The sequence below is a fragment of the Melanostigma gelatinosum genome (assembly GCF_949748355.1).
Source record: "Melanostigma gelatinosum genome assembly, chromosome: 10".
Lineage (NCBI taxonomy): Eukaryota > Metazoa > Chordata > Actinopteri > Perciformes > Zoarcidae > Melanostigma > Melanostigma gelatinosum.
In genome coordinates this window covers 13,748,235-13,770,287 of record NC_136643.1, presented here as the reverse complement: position 1 = coordinate 13,770,287, position 22,053 = coordinate 13,748,235, and the positions used below count along the sequence as shown (strand labels likewise).

Genomic DNA, 22,053 nt, shown 5'->3' with positions numbered 1-22,053 from the left:
TCGCTGGAGCATGCACACACATGGTGGTTTGTAATCCTGAAATACTTAAATCGTAAGAACCTATATGGACATCAATATTCAGTTCATGGGCGAAAAGGGAGCTTTCTACACAGGATTTGTTTAAATGTGGATCTGATTGAAAGACATTGCTGGAAAAGGACGCAGGCTTGAATTGCGTTGTAGATCAACCACGTAACAGCTAAAAACATGATATCACACAACAATAATAAGAAACACGAGTAAACACAACTGAAGGGCCTTCAAATGAAAACAAAAACACAAACCTGATGCTGACCTTTAAAAATAATTATATTTCTTTTTGTGTGGTAACATCGGAAAAGAAAAACAAAGAAAAACCATTAATTATCACTTTATTATCGCATCTGATTAAGGAATACGTCTTAATTAGTTTTAAAAAGTCAGAATTGGGATCTCAATTCGTACATAATATCAATTTACTGATAAAACTATATTGTATCTTGGAAAAAAAAAAGAGTCAACAAGACAGCAAGGTGTATAATTTATTCGACTTAGTAATTTCCAATGACAGAATACATGGATGCTATTTCATCTGGTTGAATAATAGGTTTGGAGATTTCAGATATAGGCTCATTTTCAAACATTGATGTTTCCAGGAGACAATTATATTTAGAAACCTAATATTTCAATTTACATGTGTTTGTTATATATAGTACTGCAGAAGTAGATGACACAGTTCAAATATGTGAACTTGGCCTTTGTTTTGTGTGTTCTTTCATTATTTCATTTCAAGCAGCAGCAAATAGCGATATTCAGTGAATACAAATGAGTGTGTTATGCCCAAATCTAATGGAAATCTAACCTTGCACGAAGTCTCCTGGTTGTGTAAATATTCATATTTTTACTTTACCCATAACAGTGTTTTAAGAGCGTGCATCTGTCAGCATGGTTTGGAGTTATTCTGCCCCCTAGTGACCAAAAATAAACTAACACAGCTTCAACTAAATGGTGAAACCAACCAGACCAGTTTTTAAACAAACTTTTAAAAAAAGAAACCTGCATGATAATTTGATAATTGATTTATTCTCAATTATCAGTAAGGCCTTATAATACAAAGTAATTGACTACTGGAGGCATGTGATGTCACAAATGACAAAACACAAATGAGGCCTTAAAAAAAAAGAGAAAAAGGAAAAAGTAAAGTATGTATTTGGTGTGCAGACCTCCTGTGTGCCTTGACGTTAAGTATACACTTGCTCCCCAAAGTAATGATGTCACGCGCATTCCATAGGTATTTCTTTGGGAGAGATGGTTTCACACAGACACACGCACCTCTCCTCGGTTCCTCCCCCCTTCCTCTGCTCTTGTATAAACGTCGTTGAAGCCTCCAGACGTGTTTTCATTGGCCGCGGCGGTGAGCGAGGAGGAGGAGAGACTGACGGACTGGCACGAATTCCTCAGCGCTCCTCAAATTTCTTGTACGGACCTCTTGCTCGCCTCCGCCCCGACAAAACACCCAGAACCGGCACCTCTCCTCCTCCGAGCACATATCCGAGCCGAGCTGCTTTTACAAAAATAACGGTAACGTAGTGCGTGAAAAGTAGCATTCTCCTCAAGTTTCCCGCTGATGTGTGAAAAAACGGATGGAAATGTTAAACTCTTACTTTTTCCTTTCTCGTGTCCAGATGTTGCGAAGTGTCGCTGCGCTCCTTCTGCTGGCCGTGGCCGTCTCTAACGCTGAGGTGAGTTTCGCTAAAACGGCTTTATCTTTTACTCTTAAACTATGACAATGTATTCATAGGGTTCACATGTGGACCACACGATGCCTTGCATCTGTATTACACGCTTTCCCGCACCAAACTGTCCCTCTGGAGTAACATGAGCACATCAGCTTTGTTCACAAAGCTAGACGAGCTAGAACACATCTGGAAAAGGGTTTGAGTCAGTCCATTATCCGACAAAACACGTCACTGTGGGGGAAATCTGGCATTTGCAGCTGACTGTGCTGCGCCTTGCTTGTTAGAGTATTTATCTTATTAAGGAGAACCAATTATGCCGTTATTGGAGCCACTCATGCGCAATGATGAGCTCCATTGTGGAGAAAAACAGGCCCGCAGTTAAACTAAATTGCCAACAGTTTCTTTCAATATGGACATCATTCGTAACCCTAAAAACGATTGTGCATGTATGGCAGTTTGAGTATTTGCTGACTGTTACCTGAAACAAACGCTCACATTTTGCATTCTGTTGGACCACACACTCCTCCTATAATCTCATTTCTTTTTTTCCCTGTGTGTGGAGTTTTTCAGTTCACACAGCAGAAGCTGCCATAAGAGGAGTGAGGAGTGACAGACAGCTGTGAAAAGAAAAGAAGGGAGGGCTGGTGTTTGTGTGTATCTTACAGGCCCTGCTTGCCTTGGGGTTTGATGGCCCTCACCATCAATATTGTAGGACGCTTGGGTGCTAAATGCTCCGCCGACCGCCAGCTGCTCTAATGGCACACAGACACCGTGTTTGGGTGGCCAGTGAGGGAGCGTGTGTGTTGGTCTGTGTACACTCTGGGGTTGTGATTGTGCTCAAGAGTTGTGAGAATACTCACCTTATGGGTCTCACACTGCAGCGCTAAGTAGTTCCTATATACCTGAGTAGAAACAGAGATAATGTGCTGTTAGATTAGCTGGCCTGACGGATGAACGCCTTCGATCTTTAACTCTCAGTGAGCGAGTCAGTGAGCGCATCCCCCCCCAAAATGCCAATTCTGTGAAGAAATAGAAACACGCACACACTCGCGCCAGGTGGTGGTTGATGGGCTTAACCTCAGGGCACACAGCTGTTGAACACCTGGCTTTGTGTTGACTCCTCTGTTGACCTGCACAACAGATGCATGCTGAGGAAACAAACAAAAGGGGAAAAGCTGTAGCCTAATTAGAGGATGTATTTTCTTTCAAGCAGCTTCGCCAAATGCGAAACGCATGATAAACCAATTGTGCGCTGCCTAGCCCTATATCCTATATCCAGCTTCACGCAGATGCCCATTAGTGTCACGACAGCCATGACATCACTCATAGCCTGACGTGCCGGCCACCTCCCCCCCCCCCTCCGCTGACCTTCCACTGCTTACCCTACCCTTGCTCTCTGGCTGGAAAATGTGCCATTGTGTGCGCCTTTATTGGATTCGCAGACGTGATATGTGAGGTATGTCATGGGGAAGACGGAGCACACAGCCGGAGTCTGTTGAGTGTACCCACGAAGTTAATGGGGAGGCATTCGAAAGGCATCTATTCTCCAAAGGTAATTACCCTGATAATATGCGGCCCTTTGACTGGCCGTGGGAAGGGCCTGATCTGGCATTCCAGTGTGCCGTCTAAAGGAGGTCAACAAGTCGGAGCAAAGCTGTATCTGATGAGCCGGCAGGGTGTGCATTAAGGTTATGTGTAGATGAGGGGATGTGTGTTAGGTTCACTCCATTAAAGAGCAGGAAAGACTGATGAAAGCAGGATTCTTCGTGTGGGAACTGATGTGTCTATTTTCTGCCGAGACTGTCGGGTATTAAACGTGGACACTAACCCCTGATTCATGACGAGGGAGAATGCCCGTGTGCTTCCTGAGGTGAGAAATTGCAGCATTTGATGACAAGCTGCTTAGAGATGTAGTGCGGTCGGATTCGGGGTCGGGACTGTGTGTAAAACTGTGTGTGTGTGTGTGTGTGTGTGCGTGTGTGTGTCTGCAGGCAGGAATCGAGATATGCATCTTGTGAGTAAAATGTTGATGCTTTACTCAAACACACTGGGAGGTTGATATGCAAATTAGGTAGAGATGCAGGCGCATAAGTAAGAGTCTTAAGAGTTTCCAGCCTTGGGGGACATGTGAGCACACGCTTGCATAAAAAACAGAGAGTTGTTTGTATTCCTGTTTTCATGGTATGCAGTGTTGTTGTTTTATCCTCCGTCATCCGCCGTGGCAGGGTGGAATGACACAGTGGTTAATTTAGTTATCTGCAGCGGCGCTAGCTGCTGAAAAACATACACGCCAAGAGGAAGTCAGCCCAACAAGGCAGCCAAGCTCTTCTCTCTCACATGGCCAGAGAGTTGAGAGGATTAATATGACAAGTTGAAGAGAAGAAGAAGAAGCTGGTTCTCTCGTTGAGGCCCTGGATCTGCAGCTGACTCTGATTGAGCCACAGCCTCTCTTGCACCTCGCCATGTTGATGCCTGTTCTCCCTCATTCAAGGTGGGCTAAAAATATCTGCCCAGGTGGAGGGAACATGAGCATGGGGGGGACGCCGTGTCCTCTGTCTGTATCAGCCTGCTCTAATTACTGTAGCCCAACATCCAGTCATGGGTCCTGCACAGGGAATGTTGAGGGCGCTGAGACAGTGCGACGTAAAGCAGAAAGGAGCTGGAGCCACAGTCATGCAGTTATAACAGGGGAGATTGGGGGGTGAGGTAAGACTTGTGTAGTGAGACAAAAAGAGGGGGGGGGGGTGTACTGTGTTTCATGTCCCTGCAGTGTGTTCTCTTCACTCTTGGCTTGGATTTAAAGGAGTCCTCATTTAGCTTACCAGCAGTACTGGTGTCTTATCATTACCGGCACTCTGCACTCAGAGGCTCCACACACATGAATGAAAGCACACTCAAATGACAAAGAGCAGCACGGAAGTCTACTCAAGGGGTTTGTGAGTGAGACATAATGAATGTGTAACATATACCATCTTTGAACGTACTAATAGTTAAACATGCGTATAGGTGGCAAGGCTTGAATCGGTTCAGTGACTCTGAATGCAGCTTATAAAGGGTGACGAATTCCAATTGTTGTCCTCTTTGTTGCTCGCGGTCCAACGCAATAAATGAACATTAGTGTGTGACGTGTTGAATAATTGACACACCGTTGTTCTTCAGTTCAAAACAGTTTTCTAATACGATAAGAGCTGATAGAACACATTTGCTTTCACCAGAGATGGTTCTGTATCCAGCGGCCTGTGTAGACGGCGCACCTTGAGATCAGGCCCTGCATTTAAAATGCAGTTTGCCTGGTGAACTGTGGGATGAGTGATTACCGGTAACTGGCATTCTTCTTTCCAAATGTCACAGCTCAGTTTTTCTACCATTAACCAGAAAGCCATGACAACTGCTACAGCTTGGAAGTGTCTCATTTACAGCGTTTTTAACTGTGGTTTGAAGTGGTTTACGACGTAACAAATGAAATGTTCTTGTGACGCGTTGAGATGTGTGCTGGAACAGAGTGTTCTATTCCCCAACACGACATTTACAACAAACAACAAAACGACTAGATTACATCTGATATCCTGTTTGCGATTTTAATAATTGAGTATATCAGTTTCACTCATCGTTTTAGCTCTGATTCAGCTCTTTTTTCAGATTTTTCTATCATGTCTTTATTTGTCAAAGTGGAACCAGGCACCAAGTTTGCTATGAATTATGGGTACAAATATGATATGAATAGTGGGAGTTTATGAGACCCGTTCTGTGTCCCAGATTAAGTTGCATGGATGTATCATCCCCCGTTTCAGCTTTAGATCTCAGAACAGACTTTAAATGGCCGCACACACTGACTTACATCCCGCAGTCTGTAAATTGGCCCTTTTCGTTCTACAAACATTTTCCAGCCCTTAGCCCCAATACTGGCCTCAAAGAGGGCAGGGAATCTACTCATTCCCTTTCCCTAAGCCTCGCATTGGACCCTCCCTGTCGCCCTCCCTTCCTCTCTCCTTTCCTGGCAGCGGAAAAAAATGCCCAGAACAGAGCAGGGGTGGGTGAGAGGGGAGGGTGAAAGGAAAATGAGGTATGCGCCAAGAATAAGAGTGACACGGAAGAGAATTGACAAACAAACACAATCGGTGCTTTGTGCAGAAAGAGATGACCCGAGAGAAAGGTTGCTGTTTCGAGGTTTTGATGGATAAAGGTGAGGTGGTTCTACATGCGATTGTTCCGTGTCAGGTGGTGGAGAAAGGGAACATTTTTGTCCCAGCAGTGTGACAACAGAGTTCACAGGGGAGGGGAGGTTGGGGGGGGGGTGGGTGGTGCTGACTTCATAGCATTTTATGTTCTCCGCTGACATTTTAACTGCTAGCAGATGTGGCTCTGCCCAGAAGATGACTTCTTTCCTGCCTTTCTTTAGAGTCTCTCTTTCTCTCACATTTTATGTGTTTTCTGTCGCTCTCTCCTTTCTTTCTGCCGCTTTCTGTGCATCCTTCTTCCTTTCGTTTCGTTTCGTCTCGTTGTTTCTTTCAGGGTGTAGCTGTAAATTGCAGCTCTTGGAACAACGGGGCCTCTGGGTGTAAAATAAGAGGCTGCAGCCTGGGGTGACATCATCCTCTCCGTTGGTGCATTCCTTTGACGCTGAATCAGAAACAGGGCGAAGAACAACACGTCAATCTGTGTAAACTGGTTGTTACCAAAAGACCAAGTTTTGTTTCTGCAGGTTTAATCTCAGACCTGGGCCCACTGGGAGTGTTTGAGACCGCCCGTAGAGCTCATACAAAGAGCTGATATCTTTATTACACCCTCTAATTTGACTTACATTGGCCTCATTATTCCAAGGACACAGCCAGTTCCAGCCTCAGCTCATTGATACATAAATCCATGAAATACTAAGCATGATTGCCAGCTCAAAGGAACCACTGCAGATGTCGGTTGAAAATTGCTTTTGTATGCCTGATCTCAAGAGGCTGTCAAGTAGAGAAAGAAATGAGACTGAACCTGATGTGCAAAGATATAGTTGGAATAGATTCAAAAGTACGAAATGCTCGAGATTTGAGAATGGAGGCACTTTAATTATTGAGGGCACATGCTATAACTTTCTGGAGTCATTCGAACGCGGAGCCGATGGCAGTCCTGTTATGTTTCTCCCCCGTGCGATGGATTTAGCCACAAGCTGGAATACACTCAAACGGTTTCAGAGCCGGCGTGCAGTGTAAGAGTAAGAGTGGTCTTCATTCTCCTTTTGACTGTGCTCCACTTCTCTTCTCGTAAGGCCTGGTTAGAGGGAGAGAGAAGTAAGAAAGTGCAGACGGGGACGAGCTGTTCGGTTCGAGCCCTCCCTGTCCTCTCATCGCTCCTGGCCTGAACCCACATCTCATGGAGCTGAGGAGCGCTGGAAAGTCTCGGGCTGGAGAGACAACACAGGGGGAGAGCAGGGGAAATGCCGGAGGGGGGGGGGGGGGGGGCACCTCTCTGACCTAGATGCTGAGGAGATTTTGGCTCAAGACGAACTGTGTCGGACCCCGGCTGAGGCCAAACAAAGCCCAGGAATGTGCACCTCCTAACTCCTGATTCTGTCTCTCGTCTATGCCCTTCACCTTCCGCCTTCTTTTTCCGCCTCCGTTATTTCACCTTGTTGTAATTTAAAAACTTGCTTGTAAACAAGTAGGTCGCATTGTAAGGCTGTTAGAGAGAAGTCGTCTTGTCGTGCGTGCATTTGTCTGTCCATCTGTCAGTCCGAGACTACCTGTTGTGATGATGAGGTACACGATGTAGAGCATGGAGTCATTGAAGGTCAGAAACAAACACTATTTCTGCTTTCAGTCACATTAAGTCTCACACTCTTTACGCTTTAAAAGTCTTTAAAGACTACTTTAAAATAAGTAGTTCCTTTAAAACTGCAACGTGTTGTTTTTATTCTTTAGTTTTTGTATGATGCCTTTGAACGTGTACCTTTGTACAGAGCCACGAGAGCGGACTCCAGACAAGGAAGTGAATAATTGTGACCTAATAATCTCCCAGTAGCTGAACTATTCCTCTCATGCTTTCACATGAACATAAGAACATGAAGGGTTCAGTATTACAAGTTATATTTTTTGCTGAATATTAATGTCAGCTGAAACAATATCTAAATTGAGACATCTTGATGCCTTCAGGACACAGTTGGGAGCTGTAATGCCTGTCTTGACGTGACTCAATAGTCTGCTCATGTCAGCATCATTGTTTTAATTTCTGACGAGTTCTGAAATGTATTTTCTTTGATTAATAACTGTGAGTTTTTTATTATTCTGGCAGCATTTTTTTTCCAGTGTAAAATATGAATTTTGTTTGACAGTTACAAATCTGAGGGAGAAGCAGGTCTGAGAATAGAAACCGAGAGCCGTTTTTCCAGGATTAGTGACCAGAATGAATGAAAACTGTATTACTCTTCCATATTACTCATTCATTTGTATATTAATATTTCAAGTTGTCAGATAGCATAATATTTTATTCATAAAACACACACCAGACCGCAGGGGAAAAAGGAACATGTTTTGTCAAACGTTTGTATCTTTTACGCTAAGGTACCATCTTACAGATACATCTAGCTCCATCCAAAAAAATCCATCACAAAAGCCCAGCAATGATTCATATCTTTATGAAGCTTATTATATTCTGTAAATGTTTAAATTCTGTCACAGAGAGGCCGATGAAACTCAAGCTGAACCACCCATCACTTTTTGGTCATGCGGTACAATTCAGCAGCACCAAAAAGTACAACCTCCACACTGAGCATATAGCGCTGAATCATCTCTGTAACGCGGCCTCGAGAAAAGCTCAATATGAACAGCATTTATTGCTGCGTCTGTTGTATTGGATTGCATTAAATGAAGCTCTGTGTGCCCAATAAACCGATCAAGCTGATTAAACTGATCTTGATCGCTACAGAAAGTCATATTGTTGTGTAATTCATCAACAGAAAGGTTAAATGCAGTGTTCAACGCATTCGTTTTTTAAAGTAGTGCCCATTATGCTCTTTGTCACTGTAGGAATATATCAATGCCAGGCTGTTTACAATCCGTAAATCAATGTTTTCTATGTTAATGCGGGGCATGGTGCATTGTGGGAAGGGATTCACAGTGGCTCTAAAGTGACACCCACAGGAGAGAGGCATTGATTTGCCTGCTTAATCAATGGATCATCACCGAGATGCACACACACACACACACACACACAAGCGCGTGCACAAAACACACAGCTATGGGCGGACAGGCTCCATTACTCATACGTTTGTGTGTATGGGGAGATGCACAAAGACATGCGGATAGATGTTCGAATGTGATTTCCATGTGTTGGTGGGTTGTTGTTGGTGCTGTTGTACTGCCTTTGCCCTTGTCAGCAGTGGAGAAGGAAAAGGCTTTTTCATTTTTTAACTAAAGCGAGAATACATTGCCCTTTAAACTCCATTCTGTCTCAGCATGGAGCCATTCAACACGTGGCAGGGGAGAGATTGACTTCAGAGCGCACACAACCGCTTCCTCATTTCCTGTCTCTTCCCCATGCACCTCTTTCTTAATAGTCAGACTTTCTGCACATAGCTTCCTCATCTTCTTCTTCCTCTCTCTGCTCACCTATTCTCCTCCTCTGACTTCCATCTCGCTCTGCAAAGCTAGTCTCGGATCACTGACACGTCTCTTGCAGCCGTAGAAGGGCATGCCGCTGAGAATAAGATGACAAGACAGAGAGGAGAAATAAAAGTACACGAGACCTGAATCGAGAGGCACCATGCTGAGATAGGACTTAGTTATGCACTGAGTGTTTTAAGAATTATCCCTTCAATCTTTTAATCTTCTTAAAACCTCTAAATAATTTTAACCCCCTGACAAAAAGACAAAAACAGCAGAAAAATAAATGGATGAAAAAGGGCAAGGAGTCGAGGAAAATGAGCTGTGAAATGTGTATATATGCAATCTGTTTTATGCTTGAGGCAGCTCTCTGTATGAGCGCCTCTGCTTAATCTGTTATGATTCACCCGTCACTTACCAGAGCTCCGGCTCCCGTGATCGGTTTTAAATGGGAGAGAAGGAAAATGTGGCGTCTTTTGTTGGCTGTAATGAAAAATGTATGCCATTTAAGTAGGACACCCGCAGCGGGTTTGTTTGTTTTCATTTTTGACAATATCTGCTCTGATGGTGATTGGGTTAATGAGTGTGTTTACATGTGACCCAGCATCCCATCACTGTGGGGTTTGCGTAAAGATCCTGGTTATATTTCTGCATGTAAGCATCACCGTCATCATCTTGATGTCTGAAACCTGAATAAACCCAAATCTTAGTTTTGAGACATCTGAAGAGGTGATATAGAACTGGGATACTGTAGTTTTTAACACCTTATCCAGTTCTGGTCACTGTGTGCAGGACTGCTCTCAACTTCCAAACTCTCAATTCTTAAACTGGTAATCTTAACGGAAGACTTTGACATTTGTCGTTAATGCAGTGATTCGCTTTCTTGCCAAGAGTCAGATGAGAAGATTGATACCACTCATGACTGTATATGAAATATGAAGCGCACCAGCAGCCGGTTAGCTTAGCTTAGCATAAAGACTAAAGACGAAACTTAATAAATCACTGGCTGTGTCTGAAATCACTCACTACATAGTCCACTACATATAACCACGAATGTATCAGCTCGGCCAATTCCTTAGTCTAGTTCTAGGAATGCGTTGGAATCATGTGTACACGAGATACATTTTCTTTATGGTTCCATGTAAGCTGCAAATCACGAATAACGATCAAAAACAGGTTCAGTCTCAAAAACAGGACACAATGTCGATGTAACTGTTCTCAATGATGATGCATGTCTGCACACTCCTGTCCATGGCAACAATGAAATCCATGCAGGCATGATGAATGACCACATAACGCAGCCTCCCTTCCCTGGTTTGTTGAAGGTCGGTTGGATGACATTAGCGTCACTTTGTCTGTTTTGTACAGTGTGTGTCAATCATGAATTCTGAACAGCGGGCTCCGCTGTGATCTCATTATGAGGCTTGGTTCCATTTGCCTCTTTTGATTGACACCTCTGTGATCTCGCCACAACAGGAGCCTGTACACGCTCTCACCATAGCAACAATCCACTTGAATCAGCTGAATAACAAAGAGCGTTGTGCCTCTCTGTGTTCATCGGATCCTCTGCTGTTTCTACTCGGAGAGAGATGGACTGACAGAGCTCTACATTCTAGATTCATCTGAGCATCCTAGATCCATTATTCATGTTCTCATCTGAGGTTTCTGCAGGTTTCAACAGGCTTCTAGCACATCTGTGTCTAACAAACTGAATTGTCCAACATGCTCAAAGCCACGGGCATTGCTTTGAAGATTTTCCGTGGCCTCAACCTTGGAGTGCAAGTGTGTGCGTGTCTTTATAGGATGCATAGAAATGAACCAAAACCCTCCAATCCCTCTCCTCTCACCACTGTAAAGCTGCTACACTGCGACGCTTGCATGTGACCAGCTCCCCTCTCACTGCAGCCATCTTGTTATTTTCTATCATTAGTGAGCTTATGAGTGTTTCGGTCACAAGACCGCAGTCTCGGTTTAACCTACATACCAGACTTTGGACTCACAAACACACGCAGCGGCTTGGAAGCCAGCTCACGTGCACTCACGCACAGAGGGCCAACTTTCTGTCTCGCTCTTACAGGAAGCAGCGGCTTGAGGAGGAGGAGGAGGAGGAGGAGGAGGAGGAGGGGGGGAGTCTAGAGAAACAGGGAGGAGTGAAGCTTTAAAAAGAGCATGGGAAGGGGCCCAAAGGAAAACACAGCTCAGACTCCAGATGTGGAAACACCATGTACACACACGCACACACAAGCCACACAGATAGGGAAAGGAGGAGGTAATGAGGGTCATGAAGCCGCTCTCGGAGCTCCGCTTGGCGTGTTGTGATTGGTTGGTTTGCAGCACCAGTGAACTCATTTTCTGGCAAGTCAAGTCCTCAGGCGACATTCTTCAACAAAGACAAAGAAACAAAGGCAGATGCCAACAAGTATAAATGAGACTGACTACATGTTCGAGACAATAAAAGTTTAACTGGCACTGAAATAATGGAAACATTCGATTTTGTTTGTTTTGAGCCAACAGGTTGGTTGTAGTTCTGTTTGCTTCACATTCTGTCTTCAGTCTTTCACACAGAAGGCTGTTGTAAACACCCTGTTTTAATTAGCAGCATTGCGTGGTGTTATCTACGCTGAAGACATCGGCTTTTCTAAGTGGACAACGGTCAACGTCTGGCCATCACATGGCAACTACTGGCAAACATAACTGGCTCTTGAGAGACCAAAAGGGCTTCGACTAAAATATGAACAGGGATAAGGCAGTTACCAGGAAGCATAACAATCTAAATGAGTTAATTGAACAAAAGAAATGTCAATCAAAATACACAACAACAGGTAATCCTGCCGATTGGGAGATCGCAGCCATATTTTTTCAGGATATCTTAATCATGCTGCTCAGGAATATTAGGAATTTGCATGAGGAGTAAATGTGTTTCAAGTGAGTCAAAAGCATGCCCACAAAGTTATTATTGCCATTTGAATTCATAATTTCAGGCAGGGTCACCAAGAGCGGAAATGCCATCAAACTTTGCAGGATGGCTCAGATTAAATTTGTCTGAAATCAAACAATGTGTCCAAGAAATAGTGGAAAATATTGAGGAAGAATGTCTTTTGATCGATATTTGTTAGGCAATTGTTTTTAAACGTCATTAGAGAGCAGTTCTTTATAAATGACAACAAACAATTAGGTTAATCGTTCGTCCTGTGCCCTCTGCCTAACCCTCCACTACATTTATTTGAAGTCTGTAGAGTCATTTTTGAGATATTTGCGGAAGTGCTTTAAAACAGTGCATCTTCATTTTGGGTTATCATCAGGGGGCAGATTCTATACTGTCGCCCTAGATCCGTGACAGAGGAGAAACTTTAATGAAACATGTTAACATGAAAGTATAATGCGTAGGATTCAAATCCAATTGCAAATTTGTGTTTGGTCTGTGTTTTAAAATGTGGTCAGCACCTTCTCAGGGCATGTTCCAGTAATAGGGCAACAGCACCGCCCTGTGGGTGAAATCTGTAGGAAACCAATGTTATTTATGAAGTGCCAACAATGTGTTTCATTTCTTTCAGGAGCTGCAGAGCAAGAGCAAAGTGTGTGCCAATGTGTTCTGTGGGGCCGGCAGAGAGTGCACTGTCACAGAGAAAGGGGAGCCCAGCTGCCTGTGTATAGAGGTGAGTGGCTCACCAAGGGACATCACTTCCATACAAGAAAGGAGTGCGAATGTAGCGCATTCAACAATAAATACTGAATTGACCGTGCTTGAGAGTGAGATTTGATTTTTCTGCCCCTCTCTATCCAGAGCTGTAAGCCCCACAAGAGGTCCGTGTGTGGCAGCAATAACAAGACGTACAGGAATCACTGTGAGCTCCACAGAGATGCTTGTCTGACTGGCTTGAAGATCCAGGTGGCCCACGATGGACACTGCTTCGGTACGAGCAGCAGCAGCAGCACAAGGCACCATGGCGCAAAATGTGAAAGTCTCACCACAGGGTCCACTAGCTGTTGAGGAGCCTCTCATTGCATCTCACACTATTCCTCAGCAGATGGAGTTGGCCCAGTGCTCATGAGTGTAGATGTTAAAATGTCCTTTTTGTGAGAACTTTAATAACTTCACAGTCGAGATTGAAAACTACTTCTGAACTTCGGTAATAATCTTAACAACTGTTGTTCCCAGGGTCACTTTTACAATTCTAGTAAATTACACCCCCAAGTGTGGTTAAGGCCATAATCATGCCATAGTTAATTAAAAAATAAAAAGTTCTTGTCAAGAGATAAAGTGTTCTTATAGTCAGGAATACTTTTTAGAAGCAGAGACAAATCTGGATACAAGACCTTCGAGAAACCATATGCTTACAATTTTACATGGATATTTTTAACATGTTTTACACTTTATCATTGAAAAGCTTCAGCAGGGAGATGTAGTGGTTACAAATATCCTTTAACCTTTTTAGTGCTCCTGCAGCAACACTTTATTGGTTGGCATCCATGAGTGTTGCTGAGTAGGGATGCAGTGTTTCTCTCCTGATGATCTGCTGCTACCAAGCAATGCCAGTGCTCTAATTCCTCCAATTATCACACTGCACAGAACTCTATGAGGTACCTTTACTGTAGCTGGTGGCCCAATGTGGACAGTGAGCTGTCAAGTTTATTAACCCAACATGACTTTCTACTGGCCCCGAAAATGTGAGGCAACCATTTTTCATCAGACCACACTTTGTTAAGAATCGGACCCTTTAAATGGGATGGAATTTGGCTCAGCTGTCAGATGCATCGTGCCGATAATACTGAATATACTGATTAAAACGAATACGCGTGTGATACCTGAACTACACCATATATCAATGGAACTGATATGAGAGGTGAACAGGTTGATAGTCAGCCAACTAAGGCCACCCACACGTCACTGCATACTCCGGCCTTGACGTATCTATAAATGCATCGAATGTAAGCATCTTATCTTCTGTGAACTTTCACTGCTCACGCTTGTCGCACTGGGTCTGTTTCCCAGCTGAGCTGAACATTGATCAGCGCTGTGGCAGAGAAGGTATTCAAGGAAAGAAGTTATGTCACACTCTCCTCTTTGCAGACCTTTGGCCAAGTGCTCAGAGCCAGTTTATCTCGAATCATCTCAATCAAATGAATGCTGTTCAATTGATTTGGTTTTATTTTTTTGCTTCAAATGTGATATTCTTTCTCTCTTGTTTAATAACCTTTAGAGAAGAAAACAGAGAAGGCCGCTGCCAGCCCAGGTGAGTTTTTGTGTGTGTGATATATGTATTTTTTATGTATATTTATGTGACTGTATTTTATGATTTTTATGATCCGTTATAAAGGACATAGACATACTGACATATGCACAAAGGGACAGGGATCATTCGTGACATAGTTTACAAGATCGTGTTTACCCTTTGGATTATTCAGTAATGCTGTTGACCTATAGAAATGCTTTCACCCCGGCAGTGGTTTGCTATGCTGCTGACCGTAATGAGCTGAGGGGTCGTGTGATCCAGTGGCTGCAGACTGAGGTTGTCCCAGACGGCTGGTTTGTCAAAGGATCCAACTTCTCCAACATCCTGCTCAAGTACTTTAAGGTTGGCTTCTTTTCTCTGGACAGAACTGAATGGACCCTGGTCTCAATTAGTGCACACACATTCTTTTTACACAGTATCCCAGGTTAGTTACCCGTTTATGGGCCTCCTGCAACCCCCCTGATCCTAAAAGCTATACCCCAGACTGTCTTATTATTGCCACAATATAGGCTGACATGGATGACATTAAAGCAGAAGAGCAGATGGTGCTTTGAACAGTTTGTGTAAACAGCAGTTTTTATTCGTCTGGTCTTTCCCACCAAATTCTTTTTTGAATATTTTCAGAGTATACTTCCTGCTAACTTTGTATACAGCATCTCATATTCTCATGGTCCACCGCTATTACTGTCAAACTCTTTCAAACGCATTTTGTTATGTCGTCCTGCAGAGACAGTATTGCGGTGTCTTTAGGTTAATGAGCAGCTCTGATGTTACTTTCATTTGAACAATTAAATGCATGCATATGAAAATGTGCAGGACGGGATGGTGGTGCAGTGAGTTTGCATGTTCTCCCTCTGTTATCGGGGGGTTTTCTCCAGGTTCTCCAGCAGGTCAGATTAATTGTTGACTCTAAATTGCCCGGAGATTTAAATGTCTTTATTTGAAAAGGGACAGTGCGCATTGATCAACATTCAAACAAATGTAAAAGTACCCGTGTAACTGCAGCCTCCTTGCCTGATGTTATTAGGCATCCTAGAATAATACAAACAATACAATATGTAAACCAGCTAAAAACATCCCATGTTGTGGTGGCATGGCTGTCTCTATATGTCCAGGGTGTACCACCCTCAACCCTGTAAAAGGATGAGTGGTTACAGATCATGGATGCATGCAAAAATATATGAATAGAATATTTCATGCTCCAACACCCATTGCTGCTCCAGCCCCATTTTTTTATATTACAACAGAAGTACAGGCTGTAAGTGGAGGCAGTACTTTGGGTGCTGATGCAAATCTGGTTCCACTTCATTTTACAGCATTATTGTCGTGCAAATTGCTCTGCTCTTGGGATATTTTGTGGCAGTGATGGCAAATTTACTGGTAGCCTAGACCGACCTGTCTATCAGAAACACCCATGAAGATATAATGTTTGTATCAGGAAGTCTAAAACTTATGAAATGCCAGTCCTATTGTTCATAAGAGTTAACTGTGCCGCCACCACTTCTCTGTGATTCTGTAGTCGTACGACAATGGCGATGCTCAGCTGGACTCCTCGGAGCTGCTCAAATTCATCCAGCAAAATGATTCGGTTGTGGAGTTGCAGTCCTACGCTGACCAGGAGAGCAACAAGCTGCTCAGGTCAGTGCGTTTGTCAGTTTGCATGCTTCGATGAATGTGTACGAGGACAGGATGGAAATAGCTACCCTTTGCTACCCTTTCCTTCAAACTCTGAAACATTTTGTTCTGTGGCAACGCTTGCACACACAGATTGATATCTGTTTGCTGTTGTGCTATTTCAAGCAACACAGCAAGTCATTGAACTATATCTCGGTGCAAACTTTACTGAAGGCCTCTTGTGGGAGCCTGCACTGGCAAAAACACCTGTGCTCTGTCCTGCAATGTCCTGTTGCCGCCGTATGAAGCGATGATGTTTATTAAGTGTTTGCGTGTTTATCTGTGCTTCCCAGGAGCCTGTGTGTCGATGCCCTCATTGAGCTCTCTGATGAGAACGCTGACTGGAAGCTGAGCTTTGATGAGTTCCTCAACTGCCTGAAGCCTGGCTTCAATCCACCAGAGAAGAGTGAGCTGAAAGTGACACATTGACATGATGTAAAACAAAGTTACACTCCAGTAGATGTAGTGTATGGATGCACTGACATGAACTCAGTCAGGCAGTCCCGACACCCAGCAAACTGTGGAAATGAGCCTCAAATTGCATTTCTGAATAGTTTGAGACACAGTCAGAGCTTTGGGATCGTCACGGCAGTCTGCTCAGTCACGTGACGCCAATATATCTGGGGTAAAGTTCACTGGAAGCAGAGTCACAGAAGAAAAAAACAAAAAACATCTGCAACGGATCACTGAACCCTGGAGCTTTACCAGACTCAAGTAAACACAGACTTGTGTGGGCGTACCACAGATACGATGTTCTTGGATTGTGGAATTCATGACGTTCAGGCCTGAAAGAGAATGAAACACATCTTAAAATGTTTTGGAAATGTCATGAATGTATTTATTTATTCTCCGTCACACATTCTTATGACGTGGCTCTTATGAGTGGCCACTCTGAGCACTTGCCAGCACTTTTCTGCCAGAAAACACGATATGGACACTCTGCTTAAGTTGCTTGACGTGGGTGTGGACAGATTTGCTGACTTTTGATTCGTAAGCTAAAACTTGCCAAAGGCATGTAAAATGAAGCTGCTGGATGAATGATGTGGCATTTTGAAATGCTGACGAGCCTTGGCCATGGAAATTGATTACAGTGTAATGCTGTTTTTCGTATCCTTCTTCTCCATTCTATTATCTGTGGTTCCTGCTGACTAGTTTTCCCTGTGTCTTTCTGCAGAATGTGCCTTGGAGGATGAGACATATGAGGACGGAGCAGAGACCCAGGTAGAGTGTAACCGCTGTGTTTGTGCATGCGGCAACTGGGTCTGCACTGCTATGACCTGCACCGGTGAGTTGAAATACTGGAGATTATCGTCATGCTATTTGTATTTATTTATTTCTAGTCACTCACTCAGACATTACGACGAATGCCCTGTGGCCATTTTTTGACTATTTTTTTTATCTGTCCAGACAAAACGGCAGCTGTGGATGAGACAGAAGATACTGGGGCAGAGATGACTGAGGAGGAGTGGGACCTCCGTGTGGCTGAGCTCAACAAGCACCAGGTCTGTCTCTGCAATCTGAAAACACGTGTGAACAAGCGAAACATGTAATGCACTCACCATTAATGCCAACATAAATCTGAATCAGAAATACATCGCAGAAATACTCTGCAGAACAGGACACATCACCTGGCCAGCTTTTAAAGTGCATTTCAAAGCTCCTGCCCTCTGCTCATAAGGTTCCATCTGGTTAGAAGGTCCCTGAAATACCACCGACATGAGCCAAGTGTCGGCTTTTAGATTCCTTCGGGATATAACCGTCATTACTTGCAATGTGTTTCTGGACAAAGAGCATTTGAGTGAAACTGCTCAACCAGCACAAAACACTACACAGAGGAATTGGTGGGTGTACATTTGTATGTGATTGTACCAGCTTAACATATCTCAGTGTGCCAGGGCACGAGCAGCCTTATGACTCCCTGCTCGAAAAGGGAAACGGTAGTTTCCCTTGGTTAGCCACTACTAGCTTATCACACCTGAATCTCAGACTGAGGTGACAGTGGTCGAGGCGAGTTGAATTGTGGGTAATGTTAGCACCAGGTTTTTACAAGTAAGGACATGGAATAAAAAAAGACGACACCTCTGGTTTAGCTGTGTCAACATTGATCGGTATTTTTAACTGTCCATTGTGAGTCTGCATATTATAGGAGCGCAGTGCTAAATGTGTGATGTACAAAATAATTAATTGCATCGCCTAATCTGAGGAAGAACAATGATAGAGACACGTGGCTACAGAAATGCCTGAAAAATAACTTGGTGTTAGAACACAATGGAATAATTCTGCCAACAACAAAAAAAAAAGAGTTCTGGAACCTCCCCAGACAACAAATAAAGATGGTGGCCGTTCTAGTCCCTCTCTAGACAAAGAACAGGGATCTAGAACCTCTCCAGGCCAAGAGTGAAGCTCTAGAACCGAGTTCTAAAACCTGTCCTGACACCTTTGTGGAACCTCTACATTCAGAATATTTTTTTGTGGCATGTCTACTCTTGTATGTATATGTGCTTGCTTATATGTGTGAATGAGAGCATGAGGTTCACAAGGTAGGACTAGGGCTCTGGCTTGAGGCCATGGCTGAGTCAGCGGTTATGCACTCTGTACTCCAGAAGGGCAGCTTTTAATGCCATTGTAAACACAATGTGGCTCTGTGCGTACAAGTTTGGTGTCACCATGGTGTGCGCTAGATTCAGTCATAAGGACCTTGCTTCCTTGCTTTCGTCGTATTCAAGGGATATGCGGTCTTTCAAACATGTTAATCAACAAAACAAAACAAAAGCTTACAGAGATATGTGCTCACATCATTGAATATTCAGCGGTAAATTATAAACTCTCACTGTTCTGTCAACTCTTTTAACTGTTTGAAATACAGGAAACAGTTCAGAAGATGAAGACCAGCACAAAGGAGGCCTAAATGAGGACGCAATGAACGAGAGGATGCACGTCATCACCCTTCCTCCAAACTTGATTTACCTTTGCGGCCATGTGTTGTCATTCGACTGACTTTTTTTTTTTATGTTTCTCTGCTACGTATGTTAATTATTATACATTTTCTACAATGTTTATGTGTTTGTGTTGATGTTTGTTAGATTCAGGGGCTATCAAAGAGTATTATAGGATTCCCTTGTGTTAAGTACTGTCATATTTGATTGTAGTACTGCGCCTCTACACTAGCCCTGGGGCTATTTCTACTACAATCTTTATATTTTTTACAGTTATTATGAAACAAAACCTGTCAAGTTGTCACTGTGTTGGAATATGGAAGTCGTTGTTTGAAAAGGTAGCGAAGTGAGGAGCTAAGGAGAATCCACCTGTTAAAATGAGGGAGCTGTCGGAGTACAGAGATAGCTGACTACTTGACACCTGGTGCAGCGTGTTTCTCCGCACCCTCATATGTGCCTTATAGGCACAGCAGCTTGGTTAAAGAAGCTGGGACAAGAGGGTAAAGCTAGTGATTTTGATTTTGATGCCATTTAGAACTGCCACAGTAGGCCACTACTTGACCAATGCACTTCTCTTTCTTTCTCTCTATAGTTTCTTCGGCTTTAGTTTAGCACAATTTTGTTTGTATCTTAGTCAATAATTATGCCGCAAAATAGTTTGCTTCTTTGTAAAGTATGTTATAGGCTCGAGTTTGAACTCATCGTGTTCCCATGTTATGCTCAGGCAAGTCTCTCTGGTGCTTTTTCGGTTAAGCGTGTGTCAAAGACATAGCGGTCCAGCTTTCAGTGTGGAGCAGCACGACTGCATCCAGCAGAGACCTGATCTTTGAATATAGCATGATGAAAAAACTGAAACCAAAGTCTTGATGAAGTGTTTGAATGATGAACAAAAATCCTCCAGGGGAAACATTACTCTGGACCCAGCAACAACACTATACCTGTGCTTTCAAAATCATCTTAACAGAAGGACTAGCCTCACTGTCAGCTGAAGTAGTGTCGACGCATCAATAACTGGGTGCATATAAGTTGCGTGTGCTTGTGCGTGATTGTGTGTGTGATGCTGAGAGTAGTTTGGTTGGTTGAATGTGTTTATTTGTTCAAATCCTGTATCTTATTTAGGAGGATTGACAATAAAAATCAGTGCCTTAGACCTGCAAAAAGTATAGGTCTCTACCTTTGCCTGCACGAAGGCTTTTATGCCACGTGGCATTGAAAGAGTGAGTGTGCTTTGTGACTGTTTCTCTGATATTTGTCCGTGTGAAAGTTGCATTACTAGGTCCAATTTAACTCTTTATATTCCACTAAAAGTGCAGTGACCGTAAGGAATATGTATTACGCCAATAAAGCCCATTCACCACAACACGGCTTTGTCATTTTGTACTGTATGTGTGTGTGTATGTGATTTATCTGCCAAATTACAACGTTAGACATTGAAGAAGTTTCTTTTGAAGTATAATGAGCAACTGACTGAGCTAGTAGTCTAAATTAGAAAGTATACATCAAGTTATTCCTTCCTCTAATGAATACAAAGTGTAGGGAACCCTGTTCGACTCTTTTGACTGCCAGTTTAGTTTAGAACTAAATCTTTTTTTGTATATGAGACAAGCCCCTGAGTACTGCTCTGAATTATTGTGTCCATAAACTTAAAATCTCTCAGGTCAGCTTACCACTGTTTACAGGATGTTCCCCATGCAATTAGTTCCTCTCACTAATACATCATTAAAATGAATTGTCTTTTTTTTTTAACAAACTCATTGAGATGCATTTATAATTCCTTGCTTTTTTTAAACTGATGTTTTGGCTCTTTTGCTGTGTTATTTATAGTTCTTAATTTGACATTGTGCTAAATCCTTTGCACAGTGAATCACTTTGATATTTTGTTTAGAAAAAGTGCTAAATAGATACAGCTATACTTACTTAATCTATTGGGCTTTACATTGTAAGAGTATAATGTGAAGTCCATTGGCACAATGCAGTTCTCTTTATACATCCATGGGAACAACACTGCAGTGTTTAAGATGAAAATCATCATATCACTTAGGATTGAACTGAACACATTTGGTTTCACAAGTAAACAGTTTATATAACTTGTTATCTTGAACACATTTGGCTTCATAAAAATATTCTTAGGATCGTGTGTTCTGCCAAAAGGTTATCTTGACCCAAACGAAGTCATGAGAGCACGACATAGTGAAGATACCAGATGTGCTTTGTTAGTGCTTCAACCGACTGGTTTGATTGGATCAAACTATCACAAGGACAGATACAGAAACACATTCCTGCCCTCTGCAATATCACTTTATAACAAATCACCTCTGGCCAGATCATCATCCTTCACATGACTACAACAACGCCACACGGTTGTTGCTTGTTGTTGGTGATCCTTGCACTACTGTTCAGTTTATTTTGTTTACCTAGTTGTTAATTTAATACCGCTCTATTCATTGTATATACTGTGCATTTTTATTCTATTTTATCTTATTTTTTATTAATCTATTCGTTCAAATTCAATATCTGCTGTTATTTTATTGTACTGTATATATTGTGCATTCCATACGTTATATTTTACTCTGTAAATTGCTGCTGCTACAAACTAATTTCCCCCTGGGGATGAATAAAGTTTATATCTATCTATCTATCGTCTAAGTACGCTTTAAGAAAATCGCATTTGCCCGGTCCTCATAAAGTATCATGATGAGAATAGAGTGGGAGGAACCAAATTATCCTGTACGTTTGTTTTTTAATCATTCTATGTATTGCATAATGCAACAGAGGAGGGGTGTTGCGTAATGGCAGACCGCAGCTGGCATGATGGATGATCGGACTCGATTCTTCCGCTGTTACAAGACTGAAAAAGAGCGCAATTACACTCAACAACCTGGTAATATGCACCTGTAATACTTTT

At 42.9% G+C, this 22,053-nt stretch overlaps 1 protein-coding gene across 1 annotated transcript; it reads left to right on the top strand.

Annotated features, from left to right (window-relative positions):
- Positions 1-1,392: 1,392 nt before the first annotated feature.
- Positions 1,393-20,508, top strand: LOC306783629 (follistatin-related protein 1-like). The gene is made up of 11 exons (XM_079277343.1): positions 1,393-1,560; positions 1,665-1,721; positions 12,859-12,960; positions 13,089-13,218; positions 14,506-14,538; positions 14,750-14,880; positions 16,058-16,176; positions 16,506-16,618; positions 17,387-17,497; positions 17,620-17,714; positions 19,079-20,508. Exons 2-11 carry the CDS (start codon positions 1,665-1,667, stop codon positions 19,118-19,120), a joined length of 933 nt encoding a protein of 310 aa, XP_079133469.1. The 5' UTR covers positions 1,393-1,560; the 3' UTR covers positions 19,121-20,508.
- The last annotated feature ends 1,545 nt before the right edge of the window (positions 20,509-22,053 follow it).

Excerpts from the sequence above, each read along its gene's own strand:
- LOC306783629 (XM_079277343.1), top strand. The coding sequence starts at position 1,665 with ATGTTGCGAAGTGTCGCTGCGCTCCTTCTGCTGGCCGTGGCCGTCTCT. Across the intron at positions 1,722-12,858 it reads TGGCCGTCTCTAACGCTGAG|GAGCTGCAGAGCAAGAGCAA; the intron begins GTGAGTTTCGCT and ends CATTTCTTTCAG. Across the intron at positions 16,177-16,505 it reads GAGAGCAACAAGCTGCTCAG|GAGCCTGTGTGTCGATGCCC; the intron begins GTCAGTGCGTTT and ends TGTGCTTCCCAG.